This window comes from Trichoplax adhaerens, genomic scaffold (genome assembly GCF_000150275.1).
Source record: "Trichoplax adhaerens TRIADscaffold_2 genomic scaffold, whole genome shotgun sequence".
Lineage (NCBI taxonomy): Eukaryota > Metazoa > Placozoa > Uniplacotomia > Trichoplacea > Trichoplacidae > Trichoplax > Trichoplax adhaerens.
Window position 1 is genome coordinate 4,880,599 of NW_002060944.1, and position 26,650 is coordinate 4,907,248.

Genomic DNA, 26,650 nt, shown 5'->3' on the forward strand with positions numbered 1-26,650 from the left:
AATGGCATAAATATGAATTGCGTCACCATGATAGAACTGAATTAGTCATAGATATGCGATTTTAATTTATATTTGTATAGAGAAAGAAGTCGGTTGTCGATAAAATTAGATCCATGTCATTCGTTAAGGTCAGGAAAGGAATTTATTTTCTACTAAAATTTAAATTTCTTGATATAACTAGCCCAATAGAGTCCTTACGGCTAAAACTACACAACCTTTATTCAATTACTGAATACTGTGATTCGAAATTCAATAGAATTTTGATAGTAGCCAGGATGACTCTCCATCTGATTCGGGAATAGAACGTAAAGTTAAAGTAGGTCTTCTATTCTTAGCTATTAACTTCATTAATTTCTTAATTTAAGATATTATAAACAAAAATTGGAATAGTATTTATAGGCTGATTTCTTCATATCAGTTCTTAGTTTAGAAAATCGCTAAATAGGATATCAAAAGTCTATCTCTAAATAAATTCGATCAAATGCTGTCCCATTCCTTCGGTAGAATCTCTTAATTTATAATAATGGCTAGATCTATTTCAATTTCTTTCCTCAAATAATTGAATCCAATCCAGTTTCAAGTAAATTCTTTAAAGCCACCCCAGTTTACAATAACCTGCAGATAAAGTATTTTAATAATGATACCTTGAATGATCGAATTTAATTAAACTGCAACTAATTTTATCACACAGCTCCTAGTTTAAAAATTGTTGATAGGAAATTTTAATGCTTATTACCTTCGATATTGCTCTTAAGTAACAAAATCTAAAATTTAATATTTATAATGTTGCTTCTCGAATGGTTGGATTTAATTAATCCTAAGCGAAATTTTTACTACTGCTTTTCTACTATCATATTGATAAGTAGAAAATATTAAATGTCGATTAATTAAATAACGAAATTACTTTAACATTACTTTGAACCATTTCGTAGACTGTAATTACAAGTTAATATTATTAATTAATAACGACAGTACACCGAAATGTATGAGACATTTATGATGAAATGTTCGCCATATTATATCAAAAATGTGGCATGGCTTCAATATCACCTCGATAGATCGCTTAATATATGAATTTCTGATAACTTCAGATTTTATATTTCTAAACATTTAATAGAATACTGAATTTTTACTATCTTGAACCATGATAGAAACGTGAAAGTAGTAGAGCTCACGCCAGTAAAGAAGAAGATACGGAATCAAGTCATAATGTAATTCGGATATATAGGACATAAATTAATAGCATATTGCATGATATACGTATATCTGCATGAGTATACGACTAAGTAACTGCTATTAAAAGTTTTAAAACTATCAAAGTCTAGTAATATATATTAGATTCTGATGAGTTACTGTATGCTAGAGTTAGCTAGTGTACCCTTAAGAATATTAACTAGACACTTATCTTTCAGAAACGCGATAGTAACAAAACCCGTACTAGCAAAGAAGAAGACAGCATATCCAGTAATAAGGTTGATAAGATATGTACTGAGTAGTAAAGCAATTGCTATACTATATATTCAGTATGCACTGCTAGGCAATAAATTGAACAGTATTTATAAGCCGTCAAACTTAGTAAAATAAAACATCTATTATGCATACCTACTTCAGAAACATGAAAGTAGTAAACCTCATACTAGCGGAGGAGACGACAGTCTATCCAGCAATAAGGTGGAAAGGGTATCTTCTAAACAATTTATCAATTTCTATGCTATAAATTAAATATATAACGCTAGATAATAGGTTGAACAACATGTATAAGTCACCAATCTTAGTAACATAAGACATGTGTTAAACGCTCTCTACTGCAGAAACATGAAGGTAGCAAAACTCAAGTTAGTAAAGCAGAAGATAATACATCTAGTAGCAAGGTAATTATTTTTGTATGATAAATAGTAAATTACAGTATTATACATTGGATAAATGTTGTTGAATAACAAACTAAGGAGTTTTAAAAATTATCCAGTTTAATCAAAGAGATGCAAGTATGTAAATATTAAAAATTATGGATGAAAAATGTATCTATTACAGAAACATGAAAGTAGTAAAACTCATATCAGTAATGGGGAAGACATCATATCCAGCAGTAAGGTAGGAAAGCATAACCTAAATAATACATTATTACACACCGAGTATATATGGAGTGCCTTCCTTTTTAATAATGTACTGAAATCGTCTAGAGAACCTTTTATTTAAACCTTCCTTTTAATAATGTACCGAAATCGTCTAGTAAAAATTAGTATATATCGTTAGAAAATGTTAATATGCAAATTAAATGAACATATCACAGAAACATGAAAGTAGCAAAACCCACACCAGCAAAGGGGAAGATAACGCAACCAGCAATAAGGTAGAAAAACACGTTCCAAATAACAAATTATTATTCACTCAGTATACGTGTATAATGAGTGTGTTTCTTCAAATAACATACCAAAGTCACTAAACATTAACATAAATCATATTAGAAATATCAATATAAAAATTAAACGTACATATTACAGAAGCAAGAAAGTAGCAAAACCCATGCTGGCAAAGGTGAAGATAACACATCCAATAATAAGGTAGGAAAGCACATTCTAAATAGCAAATTATTGTGCACTTAGAATATATTAAGCGTATTCCTTTTAATGAAGTGCTGAGGCCATTAGTATAAATCACATTAAAGATGCTAACATATAAATTAAATGCACATACATCACAGAAGCGTGAAAGTAGCAAAGGTCTTACTAGTAAAATCGACGACAATCTATCCAGCAGTAAGGTATTTACAATGTCATAATCCTATGACATAACGCTTTTGCAAATATGAATGACATAAAATGATGCATACAATAAATTCTTTACCTCATTGTTATACATTAAAAAAATAGCTTTACATAAAACATACAATAATTAATGCAAAAATATGAAATAAATTTCATGTTTTCCTTTTATACAAACTAATACTCAAAGGTAAATTTATCTTTACTCATTTTAATTGCAGAGGAGTTCTAAGGATAAGATTGATCGGAATCGTAAATCAAGATCAAGTGGTGATCGTAGATCGTCAGATAAAAAGGTTTACAATTAATTAAAATAGATTAATACGTCAGTTTTATATCTAGATCTTGGAAAATTTAAAAAACCGCAGCAGTTAAATGAATTTAACGATTCTTAATTATTCCTGGTATTTGCAAATTCGGTGTTCTATTTGAGCTCGCAAACGTATTAGCATTTAAATATAAATTTGTAGGATATAAAAACAAGAAATTAATTTACCAATATACGTATAATATGCTTTTTGGCTGGATACTAGTCAAGTTTATTAATTTAAATTTATGATACTATTAATAATACTTGCGTACTTGTACGTCCTAAATGTTATTGCACCATTCTTGATATCAAAAATCTACAGCATATCTAGAATTTCTATGTTATGTATATACACTTTTAGTCATTAAAGGAAACTATTTTGAGCTTCGATTTCAAGCCTGGAGATACTGTTCGTAGTGGTAGCAAAGTGAGCTTAATTTTCAAATTTTCCAAAATATCTTCATATGAAGAGCTACTGCGTTAAAATCTTTAAGCTATGAATTTTTTACACTATATTTCACACCACTTTTGGCTAAAATGATGCTAATATCAACTAAGGTCGGCAAGTTATGCTATTTTGGGAGGACAGAATTTGCCGATGGAATATGGGCTGGTATAAAATTAGATGAACCTATCGGTAAAAACGATGGTACAGTAGATGGAGTAACTTACTTTAGTTGCAAACCTAAGCATGGTAAGATGTGAATGAATATGTAAATATATTCTAAGATCAACAAGGCACTCGTCAATTTGTTGTAATTTAGGTATTTTGGTAAATGCGTCCAGAGTACAGAAAGTAACGGACCATACAACTAGTGGTAGCAATCAGTTTTCCGATCTTATACCTAACCCTTCGGAGATAAAGAATATTTTCGAAAGTGCAAGTGATTCTTCGCAATCACAATCCAATCCTGACGAAATTAGCGTATTAGACCTTTTACAACTGAAATATGAATCATCAAAAATTAGGGTAATGCGACTTTACAATCCACTCATTTACTGTAGAATAGAATAAGTTCTAGAAATATGAGATAAGACATTCAAAATAAGATTGTATAATTAGGATATAGACTGTCATAAGCATTTCTATTCTGCCATTTTAGATAGGAGACCGAGTCATTGCGTCCGATGATAAACCAGGAGTAGTTCGTTTTGTAGGAAAAACTAAATTTGCTAGTGGGTGAGTAAATTCTCAATATTGCGATTGCTGGTCAATCATTAGATAATTAAATCTTATTGATCTTCTTAACTGATTTACTTCATGAATATTTATTAAAATACTGATATTGGAAATTGAAATTAAATTGAATAGTACCTGGATTGGGATTGAACTTGATGAAGAGCTAGGTAAGAACGATGGTTCGACGGCTGGCGTTCGCTACTTTACTTGTAAGCCCCGCCATGGCGTCTTTCTTCCACCATCTAAAGTTATGAAGTATGTCGATAGCATCATTATTCCTACTGCTTTCATTTTGGGTATTTTTACTAAATATGAATAATTTAGAGGATATCTAGATTAGCATGTATTAACTTATTAATCGGTGTATCTATAATTTAGGGATTTAAATTACTACTACGCAGCGAAATTACAGAAAGAATCTGACTTACAAGCTGCTCAAGCTGAAAAAGCCCGATTAATTAAAAATGCTAACTTGCCAGATGAGAATAAAAATAGGTATACCTACCTTTATCTCATTTTTCACCCGTATATCAATCAGTGCATTTGATTTCATGACTACGAAATTGTTGACTAAAAGACTGAACTTTGATACTATGTAATTATGTTAAAACATAGCAGTATTTGACAAAACGACAACCTTTTGATTTTACCTTACTCATTTTGTACTTACTTTAAAACGAAACTGTACATATTACGTGAAAAGTATACAATATACTGTAATTTTAAATCAAGCATTCATTAGAAATTTTTACGCTCGAGGTTATTGGAATCGAATTTAGATGGCATGTAAAACTGATTTCAGGACATTTCAATTCTTGCAAGCTGTTCCAATAAATTTTTTATCACAAGTTAAATTAGTTGATTCTATGGTGTACTATAAAATTATCAGCTAGGGAATTTAAAACCTAACAAAGAACGCTATGTTTTCATATTGGATTAAAATTATCAATATGCAACCTATAACCCTATTTTAATCGATAATTTAAGAATTTTTTTATCCACTATGTCTGTGACAGGGATGTTTCTGCTTCGAAATCAAGTATAAGTGACAGCGTTGATACAGTGCTTAGAAATAGTAAAATCAAAAGAGAGAGTGATGAAAAAGCGATAGCAATGAATCTAAAGCTCAAAACCAATACCAACAATTCTTTAGGCAAATCTGACCCTAACTCTTCCAGTATTACTGTCACAACGGTGAGTTATTATGGTCAATTTCAGCTGCATTGGTAATTTTCTAAATTAGAAATTGTATTTCATCGTACAGGGAATGAGTGCATACGTCAACAGCGACATTGGAATTATCAGATTTATCGGTTATGTTGAACCCCTGCATGGAAATTATCTCGGCATCGAGTTACGCAAACCAAGTAAGTTTACTGCGGAGTAGCCAGGAAGCCTATTGCTACACTGATAATGATAATTCATACTAAATTTATCTGCATCAGTTTAATTAATTTCACTTACAACGCTATTTTAGAGGGAACCATGGATGGCACATATGAAGGCAAAAAGTACTTTGCCTGGTATGATATTTAGTTATAATCCAAACACGCGCAAATTCTTTCTAGACACAATAATTTATCGTAGGAAATGTGATATACGCGTATGTTAATTTTTATCTGTGTTTAAAATTGAAAAACTATTCTGTTAACTCTCATGACGATCATCTTAAAATTTTGTTTTTACTTGTCTTCTTTAGTAAACCCAATCATGGTCTTTTAGTTAAGCCAAGTGCCGTTACAGTCCGGGGAATTAATGCAGCTGAATTAATTGAAGAATAGTCTTCCATTACTTATTAAGAAGTATATGACAAAATACCAACTTTTAACTAAGAAACTAAATTTTATGCGTTGCAATAAATATAGAAAAAGCAGTCTTGAGTCAATATTCTAATTCGATATAACAGTAGTATTGTGCAGTATATGGCTAATTTATTAATTTAAGATAGCATACCATATGCTTGAATATAACCGTATCTATATTTGCGAACTACTCGGTCAAATAATCTTATACGCATCATTCTTTCAATCTTACCCTTCTATTTTTACTAATTGTATTGCAATATTCTAATTTCAAGGATATCATTATCTGCGCTTACTTGCTATTTCATACAATCATTCCGTTGTACTAATTCTATATACTACGATTCGTCGTCAATTTATAATATCTTTTCTCTTAATGGTGTGTTCTCGCTTGCTTATACATATATATTATAATTCTCATTTATTAAAATTGCTTATTGTATAAGGCCATGTTTGTACAATGTAAAATGTATCGAGTACCTGCCTTGACATTATATAGTTCATTGTATGGCACTGGAATATTTATGAATTAATAATGTTTATAATTAAGTATCTATCTATTATCACTAGATTTATTAGGTCTCGAAATAAAGTTAAAAGAGAAAATGGTTCTTAGCTAGTACTATATTGTAGGTAGTTTTACCATTAACAGCTCAACAATATTTATATACGCGTATTTGCTAACGTTATGAAATTATACGATAAAAATAAATTAAATCACTTGTATTATGACATAATCCTTTTGCCTGTATTGAAGTGTCACGGTGCTAACTCACCGTACCAAAATAGTACACGCTTTGCGGCTACAATGATATTGTAAGCCGAGGAGATTACGTAACCAGATATAGATTGTAGACGGTACGATTTAAATTGTGATGTGTTAAAGGTCATTTACATCTATAGTTGGATTAGTATTATTCTAAGAGGTGTGTAAAAGCTTGTAGATAAGATCTATTTAAACGATTGGACAAATTAATAAAAAGTTAGTTCTTAGTTCCTAAGGTTAGAAGTATAACGGAAATCGAAGGTGTACGAATTATTGCGAGATCGTAGATTCGATCACAACGTTATCTTGTCACACGGGAATTTGTGACATGACGACGTTTCCATATGTTGTAATAGCTCTAACGTAACTAATTTGAATTTGTTTAGGTAAAAGAATGACAGTAAAGGCGAATAAATCAGTTGTAATACGCGATAATTATGAGATTGTTAGTGATTATATATGTTTATTTGTTGTTAAATAAGCAATGGCAGCTATACAATTTATATCGAGCATACTCCCCTAGAATATTACAGAATTGACTATCTTATGTACAATGATCGAAAACAATAGATATACATCATATAAGCCAGGTGCGGAGTACAAATATACATACGTCTAACAGTCATTTCTCAGTCGCCCTTTGCCTATATAATAAAATCTGTTCTACTAGCTGTAATTAAAGTGTGGTTCACACAAGTAATTTAGAATAGCAGATTTTATTACTGATTCTCTATCGATTGAGATACTACGTATTACGTAGACAATAGTACAACAAGCTCCGATAGACAAGGAAAACTTCCTGTAACAGCAGATCTTAGAAAAGAAGGACTAAGAACAACAATGGCAGANAAGTGTCGCTGCTTAAATATGTTATCTTACTTGTTTGTAGCATGATAATTGTGAAAAACATAATTCAAGACTTACAGAACTTAGTATGAGAATAAAATTATACGATTAGTATCATATTCTACGAAGCTGAAATCAACATACTTGAATTATCACAAACATTCTAATATATATCTATTATTGTTAACAACCCTAGATTTTGGTATTATTTTTAAGTTATATCTAATTTACTTCTACATAACATGTTGACAATAATAGCTTATCTAACAGCTGCACTACAGCCTATTCAACAACAGTAGATAACTCGTACATTGATCAGTAAGAAGGCTGGAAAATTTTCTGCATAAAAGATATGAAAAACTGCAAATTACCTTAAGGAATTATAGCAAAAGTTATTTTTGAAAAATTTTTGGTACAAGTCATTACATAGTACGCTGTTAATATTAAACTAGCTTTCTCTCATACTATATTGTCAAACTAAAATATAGCGGCAATTTTGCTTGTTAATAATTACAATGTGCTTATGTACTGCTTAAATTTAAGTGCTTAGTATCTGTAGGTGACATAGCGTCCCTATCAACCTTCCAAGTCACACATTGTTCAATTGTCATATCTAAATAATTTTGCATACGAATTGGAATGTTTGTCTGATTACGAACACTTCGTAAATGTGCAAGATCTTTCCAAAGCATTGGACAATATTTTGTAGCTAAAATTTTAAAATGTTGACGTTAGTAAGCTAACCACGCAATGAATAATTAATATTTAGCAGCAAAGCAGATTACTAATAATAAACTTACGGTAAACTCCAGTCAAATTTGCAAATGCCCAACTAGCAAAGTACTGGACTTGCATTGTATCATTAAGTAGAAGGTAAATTATCGGCGTTAACGATCTGCAATAGATACACCATGAATAAACATTAGCCGAGTATAAGTATCAAGTGGTACATTTAAATGGCAATCACTTTTAAATGTCATTAACCTATAATTGATTGTACGGTCTGCTTTTATATTCCAACTTTCGCTTACACTAATCTTTATGTGAAAAATGGAACATTTAGGTTAGAAAAATTTTACTTGAAAAAATGTAAAAAGTTATCAATGGATTGAATCGCTCACAATTTCATTTAAAGTCTCTTCACGTAACGTTTCGCTAACAGTCCACGCATCCTCTCCATCGGATGCTAAATGAGCCAAAATACCTGCTGAATTATAGCCTATTTCTAATTCACTTTCTCGTAGTAAAGATCTATAAATCATGACATAGAAACAACATTTTTTTAATTTTATCACATATATTGCCACAACAATCTACAGCATAACTACTAAGTTAGGCATTTCTAGTACATACCGGAACATTCTCATACAGTCTTCACGCATCAGGTAAAAGCGTAAGGATTTCACTTCCGCAACATTACCCTAGTTTCGTAAATGTAATAAAAATACATTTCTTTAGCTATGAAATTTGTAATTGAAATCTATAACTATTTAATAACTTACCAACAATCCAAGCATATTTACTATTAACGTTTTATCACCATGTAAAAACTACAAAAGTTAATTGATAAAGAAATTAATACAAGATTTCATTAAATGATAAATCTTATGCGTATGTGTGAAGGTACAATTTTATATCTTGAATTTACTTACTTGGAAACATTGTAAAAAGACATCAACCCCATCGTTTTTTAAAAACCTTTCACAATTTTCAGGTGTCTCATCTAATAAACCGGTAGTTAAACTATCATGTAGATTATTTTTCGTATTAAAATAGTACAAGAAATATCTTACCAGTTACGTTCCACATTGCACTCCAGGCCACATGCACAGCATGAGTACTCTAATGATGTAAAGCACGATTTACATTACGCAATAAAAATGTTGTTATTAAAACAATTAAATTAAATTACTCCCAAAATAGCACTAACAAGTATTCAATACTTTACCCTTCTAAGGTCTTCTTCGTCCAAGGCCGATCTTTCTTGTAATCTAGCAGAAATAATTCCAAGTAACAGCTAGAAATAAAACAAAAAATTTTTATCATCATTTAATTTTTCCACTAAAAATGAATTTTACTACATCAGCAAAATGATCCCTTACTTCGATGAAATTTAAAGAACCAAAATATTCCTTGCTTTCACCAGATACCTATTTACATTAATATGCATTAGACAGTAGATAATACCAAGCCCAAGATAACTGTAATTATAATTAATTCTAGTGTAGTATATATTATATGTTATAAAATGGATGATGACTAACTACCGAATCTTGCAATACTATACGTACCGTTATTTGAAATGCTTACCTGACAAACTAATGAATTACAAAGTTGTAGGGAAATTCTCTGAACGAAATCGTCCAAACTATTAGTCATGTATCCAACCAAGACTTTAGCCAATCTTTCATATACAAATGTCTGTATATAAAAATAACATCTTCTAAGTATGATAATACATTATGACACTTGATTATCACTACAGATAGCAATCTTTCTAACACCAAAATACGTACAACTTCTATAGGAATTCTAAAGTTGCATAATGAGACGCAAGTATTCTTTTGCAACTATCCAGATGAAAAGTAGATAGCATAATTAATAGTTGAAAATGTATTTTAAAAGAGCATATTAATAAATCTAAATTATAACATTATTAGATAGTGCAATATACGTAATAGTTGATAGGTAAGAGCTATAAAAAGACAAGCCGTTCTATACCTGAATTCGTGTAGATTGTGAGTGATGATGTTCCATAGCCACCAACAATGCTGATACTGCCATTCTAAAAATATTTATCAACCAATGAGTTATCAATGTCCTAAATTTACTAGTTGTCATTATAATAACATAGATATTATATGTTATTGTAACAAATCACCAGTGAAACAATCAATGCTGTAATAATAATTATATTATAGTGATGTAATGATGGAACGCAATCATTGGAATCATTGCAATTGATATTAATTCTGATATAAATATTATACTGTCAACTTTTTACTTCTACTGCTACAATCTGAAATCTTTTACAGCGTCAATGCCAAACGATTCATAATCGAATAGTTATCACTTATTTAATCAGTTGTATAATATCATAATTTATCATCAATATTTTTCCTATCATATCTTGTCGAAATATCGCTACCAGAATAATTAATGTTAAGGATGCATGTATATATATATATATATATATATATATACATTTATATTAGTACATGCTTAGTTTACTATATCGATACCCATCACTAAAGCGATAGTCAATTACAATAGTCATTCACCTTCTTAAGTCGATGCTTTGAGTTGGAGACGCTGAGTCTTTAGTGAAATGATAGATTGAAGCACTGCAAAGAATATCCACAAGATAATAGAAACGTAAGAGATTGACTGAAGCATCGCAGTGTCAAGAATAAACAGCTTTGCATTAGATATTCCGAATTTTAGATTACCAACTGGTAAAGCGACTTTTAAAAACACTAACAACATGCTTATCCTTATACTAACAATACTTAACTTTCTTTTGTAATCAAGTAACGAAAGTAGATATAACCATAATCTCCACTATAAAGAATAACTATCATTTGTTTTAAGTACTAAAATGGTGATTGATTTTAAAATTTACCTTCCAGCGCTTTGGATACTGTAATCATCAGGATATGTTAACATACATTGACAGACAGCCTGTTATAATGAGCCATTAATAAGAGCAAATATCAGTAAGAAGCGAATAGAGTCCAATAAATTTGATCATTTCTATCAAGCCATTTTTAGTTGGGTGATACATCCAATGGGCTAAAAATGAAAACATACCTCTAAAGCTTCATCATTATTGGATAGGTTAGAATGCCTGGCAATTTCGAATAGTCGTCTTAAAGCAGAGTCAACATACTGACGGCGATTTTTATATAATTTTAAGACCAATACGATTTGATGTTCATCTTGCTCTCCGGTAGTCTAATGAATTATGATTGGTAAGATGAAGTTATAACCAATCTAATTTACAATTGAAATAAAAAATAATTCAACTCAGATCTACTGCAATCCTTGGATTACTAAACCCATGGATAGCATACGTATCACTTTGTTTGTAATATCAATATTATTGTTTGACTCACATATTGAGCAAGCTGAGATAATCCAGGAAAATTATGATAATCGACAAACATCAAGCCTAAGAATTCTAACTTTGGCTTGACACTTAATAAAACTTCGAAATTTTTTCGACATAATTGCATGCCCGATAAATCGAGAGCTTCTAACTTGGTTAATTCTATGCAATGATAAATGACAATATCAATATTTAGGTTAGTGAATAGCTTCTAATTTGATTCATTTGATGTAATGATCAGTGATTGTATAGAATATTTAGGTTCGTTAATAGACTCATAGGCATATTTAGTCAGTTAGCTGGTTCAATGGCCAGATCGATGGACATATCTATTACAATAAATGATTTCTTTCCTGGTTGATTTGTACTGTGGTTAGTATCTATATGAAGCATCAACTACCGATACATAGATATATCGTCAACAAACGCCGATACATCTATTTCGATGAAGTTCTTCTATTGATAAATTAATCAATTACATCCAGTTTGAAAGGCAATTATTTAGCGGATTAGTCTATCACGACTATCAATGTAACGAACTACTGAATAAACCAATTTTTTTTTGTCCAAGAAAGTTATTGATATTTCCACGATAACTGCATATGAATGTTTATTCTAGGCTGTACTAATGTTATAATGAGTACTATATGAATGCATTATTGTAACTTGGGGTATACGTAATATCATATGATGATTGCGTTGATAACATGGTCAGGTATAAAATTTTGAAATAGTATAGTAGTAGCCTTCATGCTTGTTTTGCTATTCAAGGAATTCGCTAGCACTAGACGATCAGTTAAAATGGATTGGTTAGGGGAAAGAGTGTAATGCTGAAGGACAACGTTAACATAATTTAAAAAGTGTAGTTCTATCGCAGGAGGATAAGAGGGAAAATATTGTCTCATCATTAACAGTGGATTTCGAGCGTTTACCATCATGCTGATATAATAAAAAAAAAAAGGGAAAAATAATCATGAGCTAAAAATGAAGTATGCTATTGTATTTACCATGGAATAATTCATCTTCTATATATCCATATTGCCTCATATGTTCATAACCATTCATTGGTGAACATGAGATGTCCAATTTGCGCAAATTTTTCAATCTTAATACTGTCTTTAAAATAAAATCAGTGCCTAAACTATCGAACAAGAGTAAGCACTCCAAGGTATCGGCTAGCACTTCTAGACCTTTCAATGACTTCAATTGTAAACCGGATAAATTAATGGCTTTAAGATGACGTAAGCGTCTTCCTACATCCAATACATTGCTATCAATTTTAGTATAGCTAGCATCTAATGATCGCAATGCATGAAAATTGACGACACAACGAAAATGATTAATGGATGTACAATGATTGATATTTAAATGGCGCAACGTTGAAGCACTTTTACTCTCGAATAAATACAACACATATTCGGTAATATGATCATTTTCTGATACATCAATCTCTTGTAATTCTTGATTGGCTAAATATGATAATCCTTTATTGCTAATTTTACTTCGACGAGCACATAAACGACGCATTTGATTGTGGCTACCACTGCGAAATAAAGAAAGCCAAGCTTCATTGAGAAGATGACGAGCATTAAGCCTTTTGATCATTGCGTCGCCAATTTCGGGTGGTAACGACAAGGTGGGATAGAGAGGAAATTGAAATCCACTGCCGTTAGGCTGATCGACATGCGAGCTTAACTGCTCAATTAATACATCGATACAATATGCAACCAGTGAAGGCACTGAATAAACAGGAATATCCATGATCAACCAGAATAATGTGTCATCAAAATGGAAGACCAAAGGGAAAAGATGGTTGCTACGTTATTGACTAGCGACCTAGTAGATGATGGCCGCCTTGACTGGCTAGTTGACGTTTACCATGGACGGACGGAAGAGAGTACGGTGCTCTGGCTGCCCGCAAGGTATACCACTCCAGTATAGCTTGAGTCGACTAGTCCTTGCACTAGTACAACTCGATAAGGGGGCCAGAGTAGGACCCCAACCGAACCGCTTCCTGTCCGGTCCACTGTCCAGCGGTAACACGCTTATACCGCTATATACTGTCCTATACAAGCGGAGCAAACCATACGGAATGTATACTATCGCGACAACGACGAGGACATCGTATTAACGTAGAAACTCAAGCAGGTCAACACTGTGTCAATCGCAGTGCAGCGGCTCGAGCTCCAATCGCCTCCAGAAATAATGCTGAAACAGCTCGAGATGGTAGCCATTTCACCATGGCAATAGGATTAATTAAGAAGCTAAATAGCAGTCTTTCAAGGCTGTTGATACTACTCGTCTAGAAGGAGCTTTAAACCATCCTAGTTCTCGTCTTGCATGATATGGTTAGGACGTAAGGGCCATCAACAGGATTCCTCTAGCAACATGGCGACACTTTATACCGTGCAAAAGGGATATCAAAATAGGTCCTTTTTAGCCTTGTATTGTAGCCATTTCACGATAGCAACAAGACTAATTAAGAAGCTAAATAGCACTGTATATGCTGATGATGTGCTATTCGTCTAGAAGGAGCTTTAAACCATCCTAGTCCTCGTCTTGCATGATATGGTTAGGACGTAAGGGCCATCAACAGGATTCCTCTAGCAACATGGCGACACTTTATACCATGCAAAAGGGACATCAAAATAGGCTCACTTTAGCCTTGTATTGTAGCCATTTCACCATAGCAATAGGATTAATTAAGAAGCTAAATAGCAGTCTTTCAAGGCTGTTGATACTACTCGTCTAGAAGGAGCTTAGGAGCTTTAAACCATCCTAGTTCTCGTCTTGCATGATATGGTTAGGACGTAAGGGCCATCAACAGGATTCCTCCCTCTAGCAACATGCGACACTTTATACCGTGCAAAAGTGACATCAAAATAGGCTCACTTTAGCCTTGTATTGTAGCCATTTCACCATAGCAATAAGACTAATTAAGAAGCTAAATAGCAGTCTTTAAAGGCTGCTGATATACTACTCGTCTAGAAGGAGCTTTAAACCATCCTAGTTCTCGTCTTGCATGATATGGTTAGGACGTAAAGGCCATCAACAGGATTCCTCTAGCAACATGGTGACACTTTATACCATAGCAAAGGGACATCAAAATAGGCCCACTTTAGCGCTGTATTGTAGACACAACACTAGCCTACAGCAGAGTAATAAGATTCAAGAGGAAAAGTGAATCATTTCTATCCTTTCTAGTGCTGACGATTGGTTAATTGACTTCAAATTCAGCAAGGACAAGTTGTAAATAGCGCCATCTTGGAAGGGATCGACTTTCGATCATTTTAGCCCATTCGACCATAGTAATTAGTGATGGCTGACGCCAGTTACAGTACTTAGCCTATTTCTCTATCATCTAGAGTTAGCAACCCTAACAATACTATAAGACCTGGTGTAAAGCCGTATTGATCCATAACAGTAGCATCATTCGTATCGTATTTGGATACGGTTACAGTAGTAGTACTGTATTTATACTCAATAGTTTCGGGTTCAATGCGGCACAGACTTCTAACGGACTGCTATTAGTATAAGCCATTCACTACTGTCTGAGTAAGAAGACTGAAGTTGTTGACAGTTTTCAAGAGTCCAGCACGGTGACCACCGCCCTCAAAGACGGCCATCTTGCTCCACCTTGGACCCGTTTGCTGCCATTGATTGGCAAGTAATCCATTGCAATGCACACTAATCTTCTTAGATTGCTAGTAAACCTTTAAATAAACAATCGAACTTGGATACAACCTTACCAATAATAATCTTACAGTATCGCGATGGGCCAATCGAGCAAAGATTGTCATCATCATCGCGGTAGGCCAAGGCAAGAGATGCAAACATCCAGCAAGAACAAGCAATTAGCTGGATTAATGCTCCACGATGCAATCGCTGGAGGATTTGCTGGATTAATAACACGCTTTCTTACTTCACCGCTTGATGTCATCAAGATTAGGTTTCAATTGCAGCTTGAATCAACCTTTAAGGTAAGCCAATGGTGGATAACGAGCTATGCATGCTTTAGTTGTCAACACTCATAGCCTAGTAGCAAGCTAACTGAACTTTCAACTTGATCAATCATCTCCCAATGCTAGACACAAAAACAAAATTCAAAGTACTTTGGAATCTATCAATCCATGATAAAAATTATTTCGGAAGAAGGTCTATTAGCATTATGGTAACAATTCTTCTTCATTTCACCCTTCAATTTGAATCTTATCACACCTTCAATGTCTCAGCTTGACCACTATAAATCAATTATAGGAAAGGACAAATGGCTGGCCAACTCTTGTCCATCACCTATGGAGGCGTGCAAGTAGGTTATCTGCTATTTTATGACATAAATATTATTTTAAAGTGATCGAATCATACTGCTCTTGGTGCCTAGTACAACTGTATATTAAAGCTTACTACTTTGTGGATTTATAAATAGTACCCTGGCAAATCAGATATAAAATAAACTAAGAGTATACGAGTACAGTAATTGAATAATGATCGCGTCGTCATGATAACTACTCTTTTCTTCAAGCTAATACCTTTCATTTTATGATTTACAGTTCATGTCATATAATTTCAGTAAAAAAGTCATCTATGAACTACATCAGCAAAATATAATTTCTCCATTACAACCTAACGGTAACTACCATCAACAGTCACACTCTTGTCTCTACTGTAGAAGTGCACATTATTAGTACACATGAATTAACTGCCATCATTCATTTCAGTCGTCAGCTTCGTTTGTGGCAGCATAGCTGGCCTTACTGCTTCAACAGTAGCTCACCCTCTGGATGTCTTGCGTACAAGATTTGTCGCTCAAGGCGAACCTAAGGTAGTTGTAATTCTTTGCAAGTTGCAATACTAACCTTTCAATAACCATCAAAGTGTTTGTAATTTATAATAATACTATCTTATTTTATGCTATTAGTATTATATTAGCTATAAACACGCCTTAGCTAAGATGGGCAAAGATGAAGGGATAAGATCATTTTATAAAGGTAAAATTTATGCTACAGTTTATCCGATTGAACATTCTCGGAGAAGATATTTCAATATTCAGTAAAATGAATTAAACGACCATCCATAGGTTTATCACCAACATTACTATGCATAGTACCTCAGACTGGTCTGCAATTCGCGTTTTACGAATTTTTTATCCGAGAACTGAGAAGGTACTCAGTGGCTACAAGTAATGGAAAAGGGGTAAAATTGGTCACATGTTATTCATGTTTCAAGAAGACATTAACTTGTGTGTCCCTACTAGTGCATTAGCAAAGGATCGATATTTTTCAATCTTATCTTTGTAACTTTGTAGAATTTAAACAAAAATGGCGTCGATATAACTGTAAGTGGAGGCGCTGCCGGAATTTTTAGTAAAAGCATCATCTATCCACTTGATGTGGCTAAAAAACGATTAGAGGTATGGATCATATCGCATATACCTGCTTTTTCCAATTGGTTATCAAATCTGCATTTATTATAGTGCATAGTATTTTGATTGCTAGACATATTACAACTTATATAACTATGTTAATTGCAAGATACCGGCTTTATATCAATCATATCTTTTTCTCTTTAGGTAAATGGCTTTGTAAAGCCCCGAGAAAAATTTGGTCAAGTAGATAAATACAATAGTCTTAAAGACTGTTTTCTGAAAATATGGTCCACTGAAGGCCTAGCTGGCTTTTATAAAGGACTCTCTCCTAGCCTTGTTAAGGTGAATTGACACATGAATGAATGCAATACAATCGCACATATCTAGTGCTATGTAAAACTTAACCACATTAGCTATAGCTAGGATATCCTAGATTCTAAATTAATGACTTTTAATTTCATTATAGGCAGCATTATCCTCCTCACTGATGTTTTTCTTGTACGAAAAGAGTATTTATTATCTTAACAGAACACGAAAAGATAGCTGATGCATGCAAAGTGTCGGATACGATAGCAACAATTACTTTTAAAGTCAGATTCACCATATCCAAAGCCAGATCCTTGACAAAATATGACAGTCACAGAAAGCTATATTCTTATTTAAATGACGAGTACCTACATGATGATTTGCGGAAATCTACCTATAGATACTAGATACATTCTTTACACGTAATTTAAAGCTACCAAAAACCCCTCAATGTAAAGATACTGCATAATACATAGTACCATTACTGTAGACACATTTTTTCTAGCGGTATCTGCATTATTTTTTAAAATGACTTTATCATTTTTTTACTTAAGAACCTAATAATATAATTTTTAGCTTTGATGTAGAACTCTCAAAAATTCTTTATGCAAAATACTATATAACATACAGATATAGATACAATTGTATTAGGATATTTTATTTAGTAGTGATTATAGTCTTGTTTTAATGACGCACACTTAGCTGTTTATGCGCATAGATATACTTACAACTGTATTTCTTACTCGTGATATAAAATCTCTTAGAAAGGCTCTATGCAAAGATACTACATAGCAGATACCGTTATATATAAATATTTTTACGTAGTAGTTCTTACATTCTTATTTATTAACAAACGTTGAGCCGTTTATACGTAATATTTACTAGAGTTGTTTGGATGCTCTCTACAAAAATATTACTACTCTGATTTATATGTCTTCCTATGCTAGAGACTTCTCCTATCAATAGCGCATTCAAGTGTATTTGACTTTATTATCAATTTACTAAACTTCAGTTTATTTCATCTATTGTACAGCTGTACAGCCGATATCTGCGGTAACCAACAATTTATTAAAATTATTTTCATGTAATACAGTTCAGCAGAGATAATATCATCATTTTTCGACTACATCTTTATACTCGTATAACTACCATAGAGTCAGACAAAAAAATTAATATTTCTTTATGATTCGAGCTAAGTGGTTCTAGATGTGTAGCAACTTGCTTGTTATTCGTACACTTTTAAATATTGAGTAAACCAAGATAAGTATTTTAACTCTAGCATTTATAACACCTCTAGGAAGCACCATGTAACAAATAGATTATAATAGTACTCCAGCAGTGAAAAATTCTTTCTGATTGTGTATGTCTACATTTTTCACCGTACTGAGTAAACATCCGCAATGCCCTTATAACACGTACAGTTTTCGCAGGTTAGCATTCTAAATTATAATCTAGATACTATCGGAATGGCTAATCCATGGTAAAGAAAATGAAATCTTCCTTTCATTCCTTTATTGTTACACAACGGTATATACTTTACTACTTCGCTTATAAAATAAAATGTATCTATAGTAATCGATGACGGTAACATAAAACTCGCTTACTAATGTACGTCGATATTTCTATCTGAATAATATATTCGAAGCAAGAAGATACCGTAGCTTATATAATTAGTAACTTTTCGTGTAATTTCATCACTTAATAGTCAATATATGGCTAATCCATGTTGAAAAGTAACATTTCTTAATCCATTAACTGATATCGTACGGTATTGTTCAAACTAATCCAGATATAGAAAAAGCACATCGACAACAACAAAGTAAAACTCTATGGTTAATCTTCGTATATGTTTACAATGACGTAGTGATATTTATAACTAGTATACCAGATAGAATAATCGCATACAATCAATCTTATTGCTGGTGAAAAAAGTATCAATCAATGAACAATATCACTACCGTTCCATTTAAGAACCACAAGTATACAAGGGTGATCTTTTGTTGCAAATCCAAAAAATTGCCATTACTCCCAAACAGTACTACTGTATTGAATGACAACATCACTTCTATCTGCAAGATAGATAGCCGCATCCTCTTCAAAAGTTACGTGTATTTGTTTTAGCGGCGAAGTTAAAATCAAATTAACGCCCATACAATAACACAAGAAATGCCAAAATTATTCTTCAGCTTTTTTTCTTGAAAAGGTACAAAAGAAATAGCTCATCCATTATGCTAAAATTAAATTCATTACCGATACAATAGCATTCAATAGTTGAAAAGAAGCGAACTGACCTTCAAGAGTATAATTTATTATGATGTTGATCATCTTTTGTTGGTGTTTGTAACTGCTGACGATAATCTATATTATTTCTCATTGGTTTAGAGAGTAACAACCTGGAGTTTAGTTTCATGCCACTGTAGCCATACCTATAAATAATTAAAGTCTTCATTTTAGCATTAAATTAATATTTTCAGTAACTTGCAAGCAATGTTGACATAATATTTTGCCATATTCATAAATATTGACATACTTTACTAACAGCTAGAGAATGCATCCAGTGAATAGATTAAGTACGCAACTTATGGCAAATGATGGCGAATTCTAACGCTATTAGAACATCAATGTCTCAATCGAGAATTTTTAAAAATAGTAAATACTACTAGGACTCTACAATGTTATACAACGTTTACTTTAATTTACTAATTTCGTATTCTGATTAACGCTATACCGGGTACAAAAAGGAGATTAAAAAAACAGTAGTAGATCAGAACTACATAGAAGAAGGAGTTGAGTAAAGTTTATCGTGTGCATTTTTTCAGACTGTACACGGATAAAACCTTTAAATATAATATGAATCAACAGATGAAATAGTTCAACCGGATTTGTTCATATTCTTATCAAGAATATTTGGTAAAAATAAGGATAGAAAAAATGTAGAGTTAGCCTACTCCGTGTATGTAGCCCATCTTTCTATACAATTTTATCCATAACCAATATTTATTGTTGCCAATGAAGTCATGGATTTAAACAAATACGATATCAATAGTAACATGATATTCTAGAAGCGAACAACTATTATATTGTTTATGGAGTTGAATCATTATTCTTGCTAAAATTTCGAAAGGCTATCACTAAAAAATAGCATTCAATCTATAATACAAAAATTATACAGTCTAATAACAATTCTATAGAAATAAAGGATCAAAATAATGTCTTAGAATTGATCATTATTCTAGTTAAATTACAAATGATGATAGTGAATAAACAAGCTCATCTTGATTAAGGATCATCAGCTTGATAAAAATATGCCTACCGGCTTAACGAATTAATTTAACTATAAATTGAAAGATTCTCGTGATGCAGTAAGATTGCATTCTTGATAGACTACTTCGCTTGGAGAATACTGATTCTATGAGATATTCTTTACTTTTAATCAACAAGTTTAGCACTTGTTTCAAGACTACGGATCTTGTAATTAATAATTAATAATATATTATGCTGACAAAATACTCTATCATTTGGAAATTTTACCTAAGCATAATTTTAAAAGACTCCCCTATAAAAATATTATTGTAACCTATTTTAATCTAGCCAATACTAATTGCATATGGAAATTCTCTCTGGCTTTGATCAGTTCGCCACGGCTTTAAAGAAAGCTATCGTAAAAAACACAATTATCGATTCAAAAAATTATCCGCTATGACTATTGATAGTAACCCAACAGCGACAATATCAATCCATTACGAAAGCCGGTACTAATTTAAGGAGTTCATTAAATCGTTTAGTTCCTCTATTTCTGCTTTAACCTAATAACTTCCGTCCTACTCTAAGAAACGATCATTCCCAGGATCAGAGCTGATCTTTTACTTAGAATTAGTCCATTATCAATGCTATATTTTTCTACTATGGCCTATGCAAGGAATTCATTTCCTTTCTCTCACTCTCCCTGTATCTCTTTCAATCAACAATTTTTTTTTAAAGTGGACGTAGAAAATAAAGCTACTATTCATCTATCCCTACACTATAAAATACTCAATTAAAAAATCTTCTTTCCTTTAACATTGTAAGAATAATAAATCGTTTTCACATTGTCAATCGCCATCCTTTATCTAACATTAATCCAGTATAGTAGTAATCTCTCATCGATTTTGAAAAAGTCAACGTAGAAATGAAATTCCTATTTGTTATCCCTACGGTATAAAATACTTCAATCGAATAACCCCTTCCATTTGCAATGTAAGAATAATTAATTATTTCCACACTGTCAAGCATCATCCTTACCTACTATTAATCCAGCACAGTTTTGATTTATATCTCTTATCAAAGACTTTAAAAGTCAACGTATAAAATGAAATTCCTACTCGTCTATCCCTACGTTACAAAATACTTTCATCCAATAACTCCCTTCTATTTACAAGGTGAGAATAATAAATCATGTGCACCATGTCCAGCGTCATCCTTTACCTAGCAGTAACCCCAGTATAGTTGTAATCTGCCAATCCAAGATTTTGGAAAAGTCAACGTAGAAAATGAAATTCCTATTTATCTATTCCTACGGTATAACATACTTTAATCGAATAATCGCCTTCCAATTACAATACTAGACTAATAAATCCTTTCCAACATGTCAAGTGTCATCCTACAACTAGCTTTAATCTACCATGGTTATTCTCTTGTTGCTCAAGAAGAGAAGATTGTACCTAGAAAGGAAATACAAATCAAACTTTATTTGCCCGCAGCTGATCTACTATCTATTGTTATAAAGCAAAATAAGATGTAGATCATCAACTATGTTATATTGTCATATTATTCAAACTATTGTACTCTTCTAGCGTCATAACTAGGTTTAATTTGTTATAGGGTAATGGAAGAATTTTCTTTGACAAACTAATAATTAATCAAGCAGCAACTTCATTAATATTCAGTGACGTGATACGCTCATTATCCTTAGTTTTTTTTTTATGGAAACAATTTCATGCCTTTACTATGACAAGATGATGTACTGTATTAGCCATCTACCTCTCCACAGTGTTGAACTCTCATCTTACTATATTAGTTGTAGACGCGTTGGTATGTCGTCGTTACTGAGTTATACAATCGATCGAGATCATTTATATCAAGCTTGATTATTATTATTCTAACATTGGATATAAATTGACTTTTTCATGGAAACCACCTTGGAAAAAGAGATTGATCTACAAGAATCGCCAGCAGGTCCACGTGAACGATTGAAAAAAAGAATTTCCAATCGATCATTGCCTCATGTACCAGCGGGAAGCAATGGCAATCAACGACCAGCAACGCGAAAATTGCCTTCAGCTCCATCGCCTATTACCACGGCTGGCAATGATCAAAATCCATTATCTGGTAAAATTCGTGTTATACCTATTGAGGCACAATTGAAGCAATTAGAAGCAGCAAGACGTCGTTCATTGCCGATGACAGCGGGTAATAAGCAAGAGATTTTAGTTCAATTGGAAGCTCGAGATCGAGCCGAAAGTTTCAAAGATAGAATGGTTGATCCATCATCTTCTTTACCTTACCATTTTCAACATGAAACTTACTACGATGTCGAAAGCCATCAAAAAGGCACGCAAACGCTTATTATTGATGCATTCGATGAAGTACGAGTACCATGGACTATCGTCGCTAGATTTAAACCAACTTCTCCTGGGTAATAATGATCTATTGACTAGACATTGATTGAAATTTGAAGTAAAAACTTTAGAAAATACAACAAATTTATTGTCTACTATCTCTCTAATCAATCTCGATAGGATCAATTAAATACAACTTATTGTAGAGTGTCCATAGATAGATGGAATCCTATCTACTATGATATAATATCTTCCGTAGTTTAAATAAAGGTAGAGCTTGTTTATAGATAAGCGCTTGATAGACATCGATCTTGATTAATTATGAGCGATATAAATGGCAAAAATGCCATCTTGCAGCTAAGCATAACGAATAATAGAGCAATCCATCGTTTTACAGCGCAGATTGCTTTTTCGCCTCATTTTTTCTGCTCCCTACACACAATACAATTTATTCCATAACTATTTCTACTGGATCTTTTATTTAAATTTTAATCGCTTCTTTTCTCCTATTGCACTTAGAGATAAAGATCAAAATATTGACATCGGTCAAAACAGAATCACTTATAGAGCAACAAGTGGTGAAATTTATGAAAGCAATGTTGATCGGGTCATCAAAGCTACGGATAAAGACAACAAGCACGATGAACTTTATAAAATGATCGGCCAACCTATAGTTAACTTAGCTTTCAAAGGCTATAATACTTGCCTTTTCGCCTACGGACCAGTACGTAAACAATTTTAAAGTAGAGAACGATAACCTAAATAGAATGCTTACTATTGATGCAGATGTTGACATATATAAAACAGTTTATTTGAATCCTTCCTCTGAATTGTTCTACCTTTTATCCTTTCATTGGTATGATTACTATCGTATTATAAGAATATTCAAGTACCCCAACTAGCCACTAATCATACTATGTACTTTATTTTCGATCGACATGCTATTGCTTATCTAGTATGAGACTATGCCGTTATGACTACAAGCATTACGATAGATATTCCATCTATAGCATGTAATAAATTCAAAATAAGAGATAGTTCAGGTGGAATTCCTACTATTTATGTAGACTTGAACATAGACAATATTAATATAGAATATCTAATTTTGGATCATTCCCTTCAAGTATACCACTTTTAGCTATTTTGCTTCATCATCATTACAATCTTTATCGGCATCATTTTATTCTGATGTCTATGCCAAAAAGTAGAAAATGATGCTGTCCTTTTTGTTTTTCTGCCAACTCAAACTTCCATTTATTATAGGAGCAGATTAATACTATTACATGTATCATCATGACAAGCTTTTAATCCATGTCATTTGCAAGAGTTTCCTGTGCTTTCAATTATGACTTCGTGACCTTTAATGTTCCTCCTTTTCTTTTGGTAATTTTTTTTAGATTGGTAGTGGAAGATCTTACTGGTAATTGTTTCTAGAACCACCATATGCTGGTTTTAATACAAATATTTTTAATTCAAATTAATAAAGCTACTTAATGCCACTTTTCAATTTCCATTCCTCGAATTTGTCTTGCGTGAATACTTTAACATTGATAATTAGTGCCTTTCCAATTTTCTTTTACTAGCATTACCGGCAATGATATGGATGAAGGATTAATTCCGAGGATATGTGATGAATTGTTCGATAAAGTAGCAGAATATGGGGAGGTATTTGCACTTTTCTTCAATGTTTTCCTTCCTTTCAAAATATCTAACCAAGGTATATTGCTGTTAACTAATTAGGATAATGCTAGTATCGAATTTGGCTTTTACGAAATATTCAATGAAAAAATCTACGACATATTAGCACTTAATGAACATACTAAGGCAGTATGTAATCTTAATTCTAAGAGCATAAGTCTAGCTTTTGAAAATGATTATTATTGAACTCAACAGAATATTCATATAGCTATAGATAGATAAGCGAGCAAACAACTTTTCCATTAAAAATTTCAACTAATATTAATCATTCCTTATTTCACTCATTATTAGCTAAGCATATTAGAAGATCCGCAAACAGGACCTTATATCGATAATTTATCTATGTAAGCTACTTTTAAATTAGAATTCAAAATTCTTCATAAAAAATAAAAGAAATATTAGCCCATCATCTATAAAATGAACTCTGTTTAAAGGATCGGTAGTAATATTAATAATAAAAATTTTTTTACTATCGAAAAAGGTTTATAGTGAAATGTAAAGAAGACATTATAGTAAGTTAGAAGATAAATGATGCTTATAATATCTTCAAATTAAGGTAGACTTTCACATTTTTAATTATTCTACAAAAGATTTAATGTAAGCTAAAAATTGAATATAGGACTGGCTAGAATATGGACAAAAGTTTAGGGCCATTTACAGTAACGGAATTAATCGTCGAAGTCGTCGAGCACATGTTGTATTTACGTTAGTTTTAAAAGTCTTCGAGGTAGTTTTCTGCAAGTTTCCTAGGCAACCAATAATTTTAAAATCATAGTGCAATTTTTATACCGTCGATTTTGAACTTATCATGTATACTATATTATAGATAGTAATTGTCCTAATTTAATCTTCTATAGACAACATTGGATGGAATAGAAGAAGTGGCAACCACTGCCAAAGTATCACGACTTAATATCGTTGACCTAGCTGGTTCTGAACTTGGATTTCAAAATAGTGATATAGTAAATTATATGCATCTCATTAACATAGTAACAACTATTTTCCAGTTGGCATGCATGTTAAATTCTTAATATGACTATTATACTATATAATGTAACCAAACAAATACTAAATTACTATCTTTTTTTTTTAATATACAATCTTAGGACAACTGTAGTATTAGTCAATCGATACAATCCTTCAAGGCAATAATTAGGCAATTATCCATGGAAGAAACTGATGAGAACAAAGCTGAACGAGCTTATAAAGATTGTGATTTAACGAGGTAATACAACTTCATAACATGATTTCGAGATGGAAAGCTTAATAATTTCAAACTATAGATTAAAATGACCTGCACAGTAGACAGAAATTTCCTGTTCATTCTTTGTTTAATCCAGTTTATTAAAAGAAATCCTGGGTGGAAATTGTAGGACTTTTATGCTGGCAACTCTTAGTCAAGCTGCTTCGAGTACTGGCGAAGAATTTATAGATACGATAAAATATCCAAGAATATACCAAACTATGTCAACTCTAACATTGTTATAGAAATTTGATCGTTGCGTAACTATAACTTTGTTGCTATTTTATATCAATCAGATACAATGAAATATTTAAGGTCTATAAAACTGTTTAAAATTCTAATATTAGCGTAAAATGACATCACTTTATTGAATAAGAGTATTTGTATTACTACTCAAATCATCTGGTTAATTTAATCGTTTCAAGATTTTACGAAATGGGTATCAATTATAAAAAATTATTCTGTGAATTCCAATTTGATTGCTTTATTAATCTAGAAATAGCATTGCATGGATATTTTATAATCCTTAATAATTCATAAGTTATGCAATGCTGCAAAGTCAATTATAAATCGAGCACGAATTAATGAAGATATTTATGGTCTCCATCTTAAAGGTACTAAACTTCAGATTATCGTCATGATAATATCTAAAAAAGGCTAATTACAC

General features: G+C 32.1%; 3 protein-coding genes across 3 annotated transcripts; 2 read left to right on the forward strand and 1 right to left on the reverse strand.

Moving 5' to 3' along the window:
- Positions 1-8,766: 8,766 nt before the first annotated feature.
- TRIADDRAFT_53463 (uncharacterized protein) lies at positions 8,767-13,535 on the reverse strand (the record flags this gene model as incomplete). Its single annotated transcript, XM_002109953.1, has 15 exons — positions 8,767-8,917; positions 9,020-9,087; positions 9,169-9,216; positions 9,319-9,389; positions 9,460-9,508; positions 9,615-9,683; positions 9,769-9,816; positions 9,977-10,087; positions 10,183-10,236; positions 10,388-10,451; positions 10,948-11,010; positions 11,289-11,347; positions 11,477-11,620; positions 11,782-11,936; positions 12,782-13,535. The coding sequence occupies 15 exons, from the start codon at positions 13,533-13,535 to the stop codon at positions 8,767-8,769; spliced, it is 1,908 nt and encodes a 635-aa protein (XP_002109989.1).
- Positions 13,536-15,547: 2,012 nt separating this feature from the next.
- On the forward strand, positions 15,548-17,686 carry TRIADDRAFT_53464 (uncharacterized protein; the record flags this gene model as incomplete). The annotated part of the gene is made up of 10 exons (XM_002109399.1): positions 15,548-15,754; positions 15,863-15,945; positions 16,032-16,083; positions 16,325-16,403; positions 16,493-16,596; positions 16,693-16,762; positions 16,852-16,967; positions 17,080-17,184; positions 17,344-17,481; positions 17,606-17,686. 10 exons carry the CDS (start codon positions 15,548-15,550, stop codon positions 17,684-17,686), a joined length of 1,035 nt encoding a protein of 344 aa, XP_002109435.1.
- A 4,924-nt stretch (positions 17,687-22,610) lies between these two features.
- On the forward strand, positions 22,611-26,316 carry TRIADDRAFT_53465 (uncharacterized protein; the record flags this gene model as incomplete). Its single annotated transcript, XM_002109400.1, has 11 exons — positions 22,611-23,119; positions 23,562-23,766; positions 24,440-24,462; positions 24,626-24,707; positions 24,783-24,869; positions 25,032-25,084; positions 25,222-25,252; positions 25,360-25,467; positions 25,598-25,702; positions 25,847-25,965; positions 26,280-26,316. 11 exons carry the CDS (start codon positions 22,611-22,613, stop codon positions 26,314-26,316), a joined length of 1,359 nt encoding a protein of 452 aa, XP_002109436.1.
- Between the last annotated feature and the right edge of the window lie 334 nt (positions 26,317-26,650).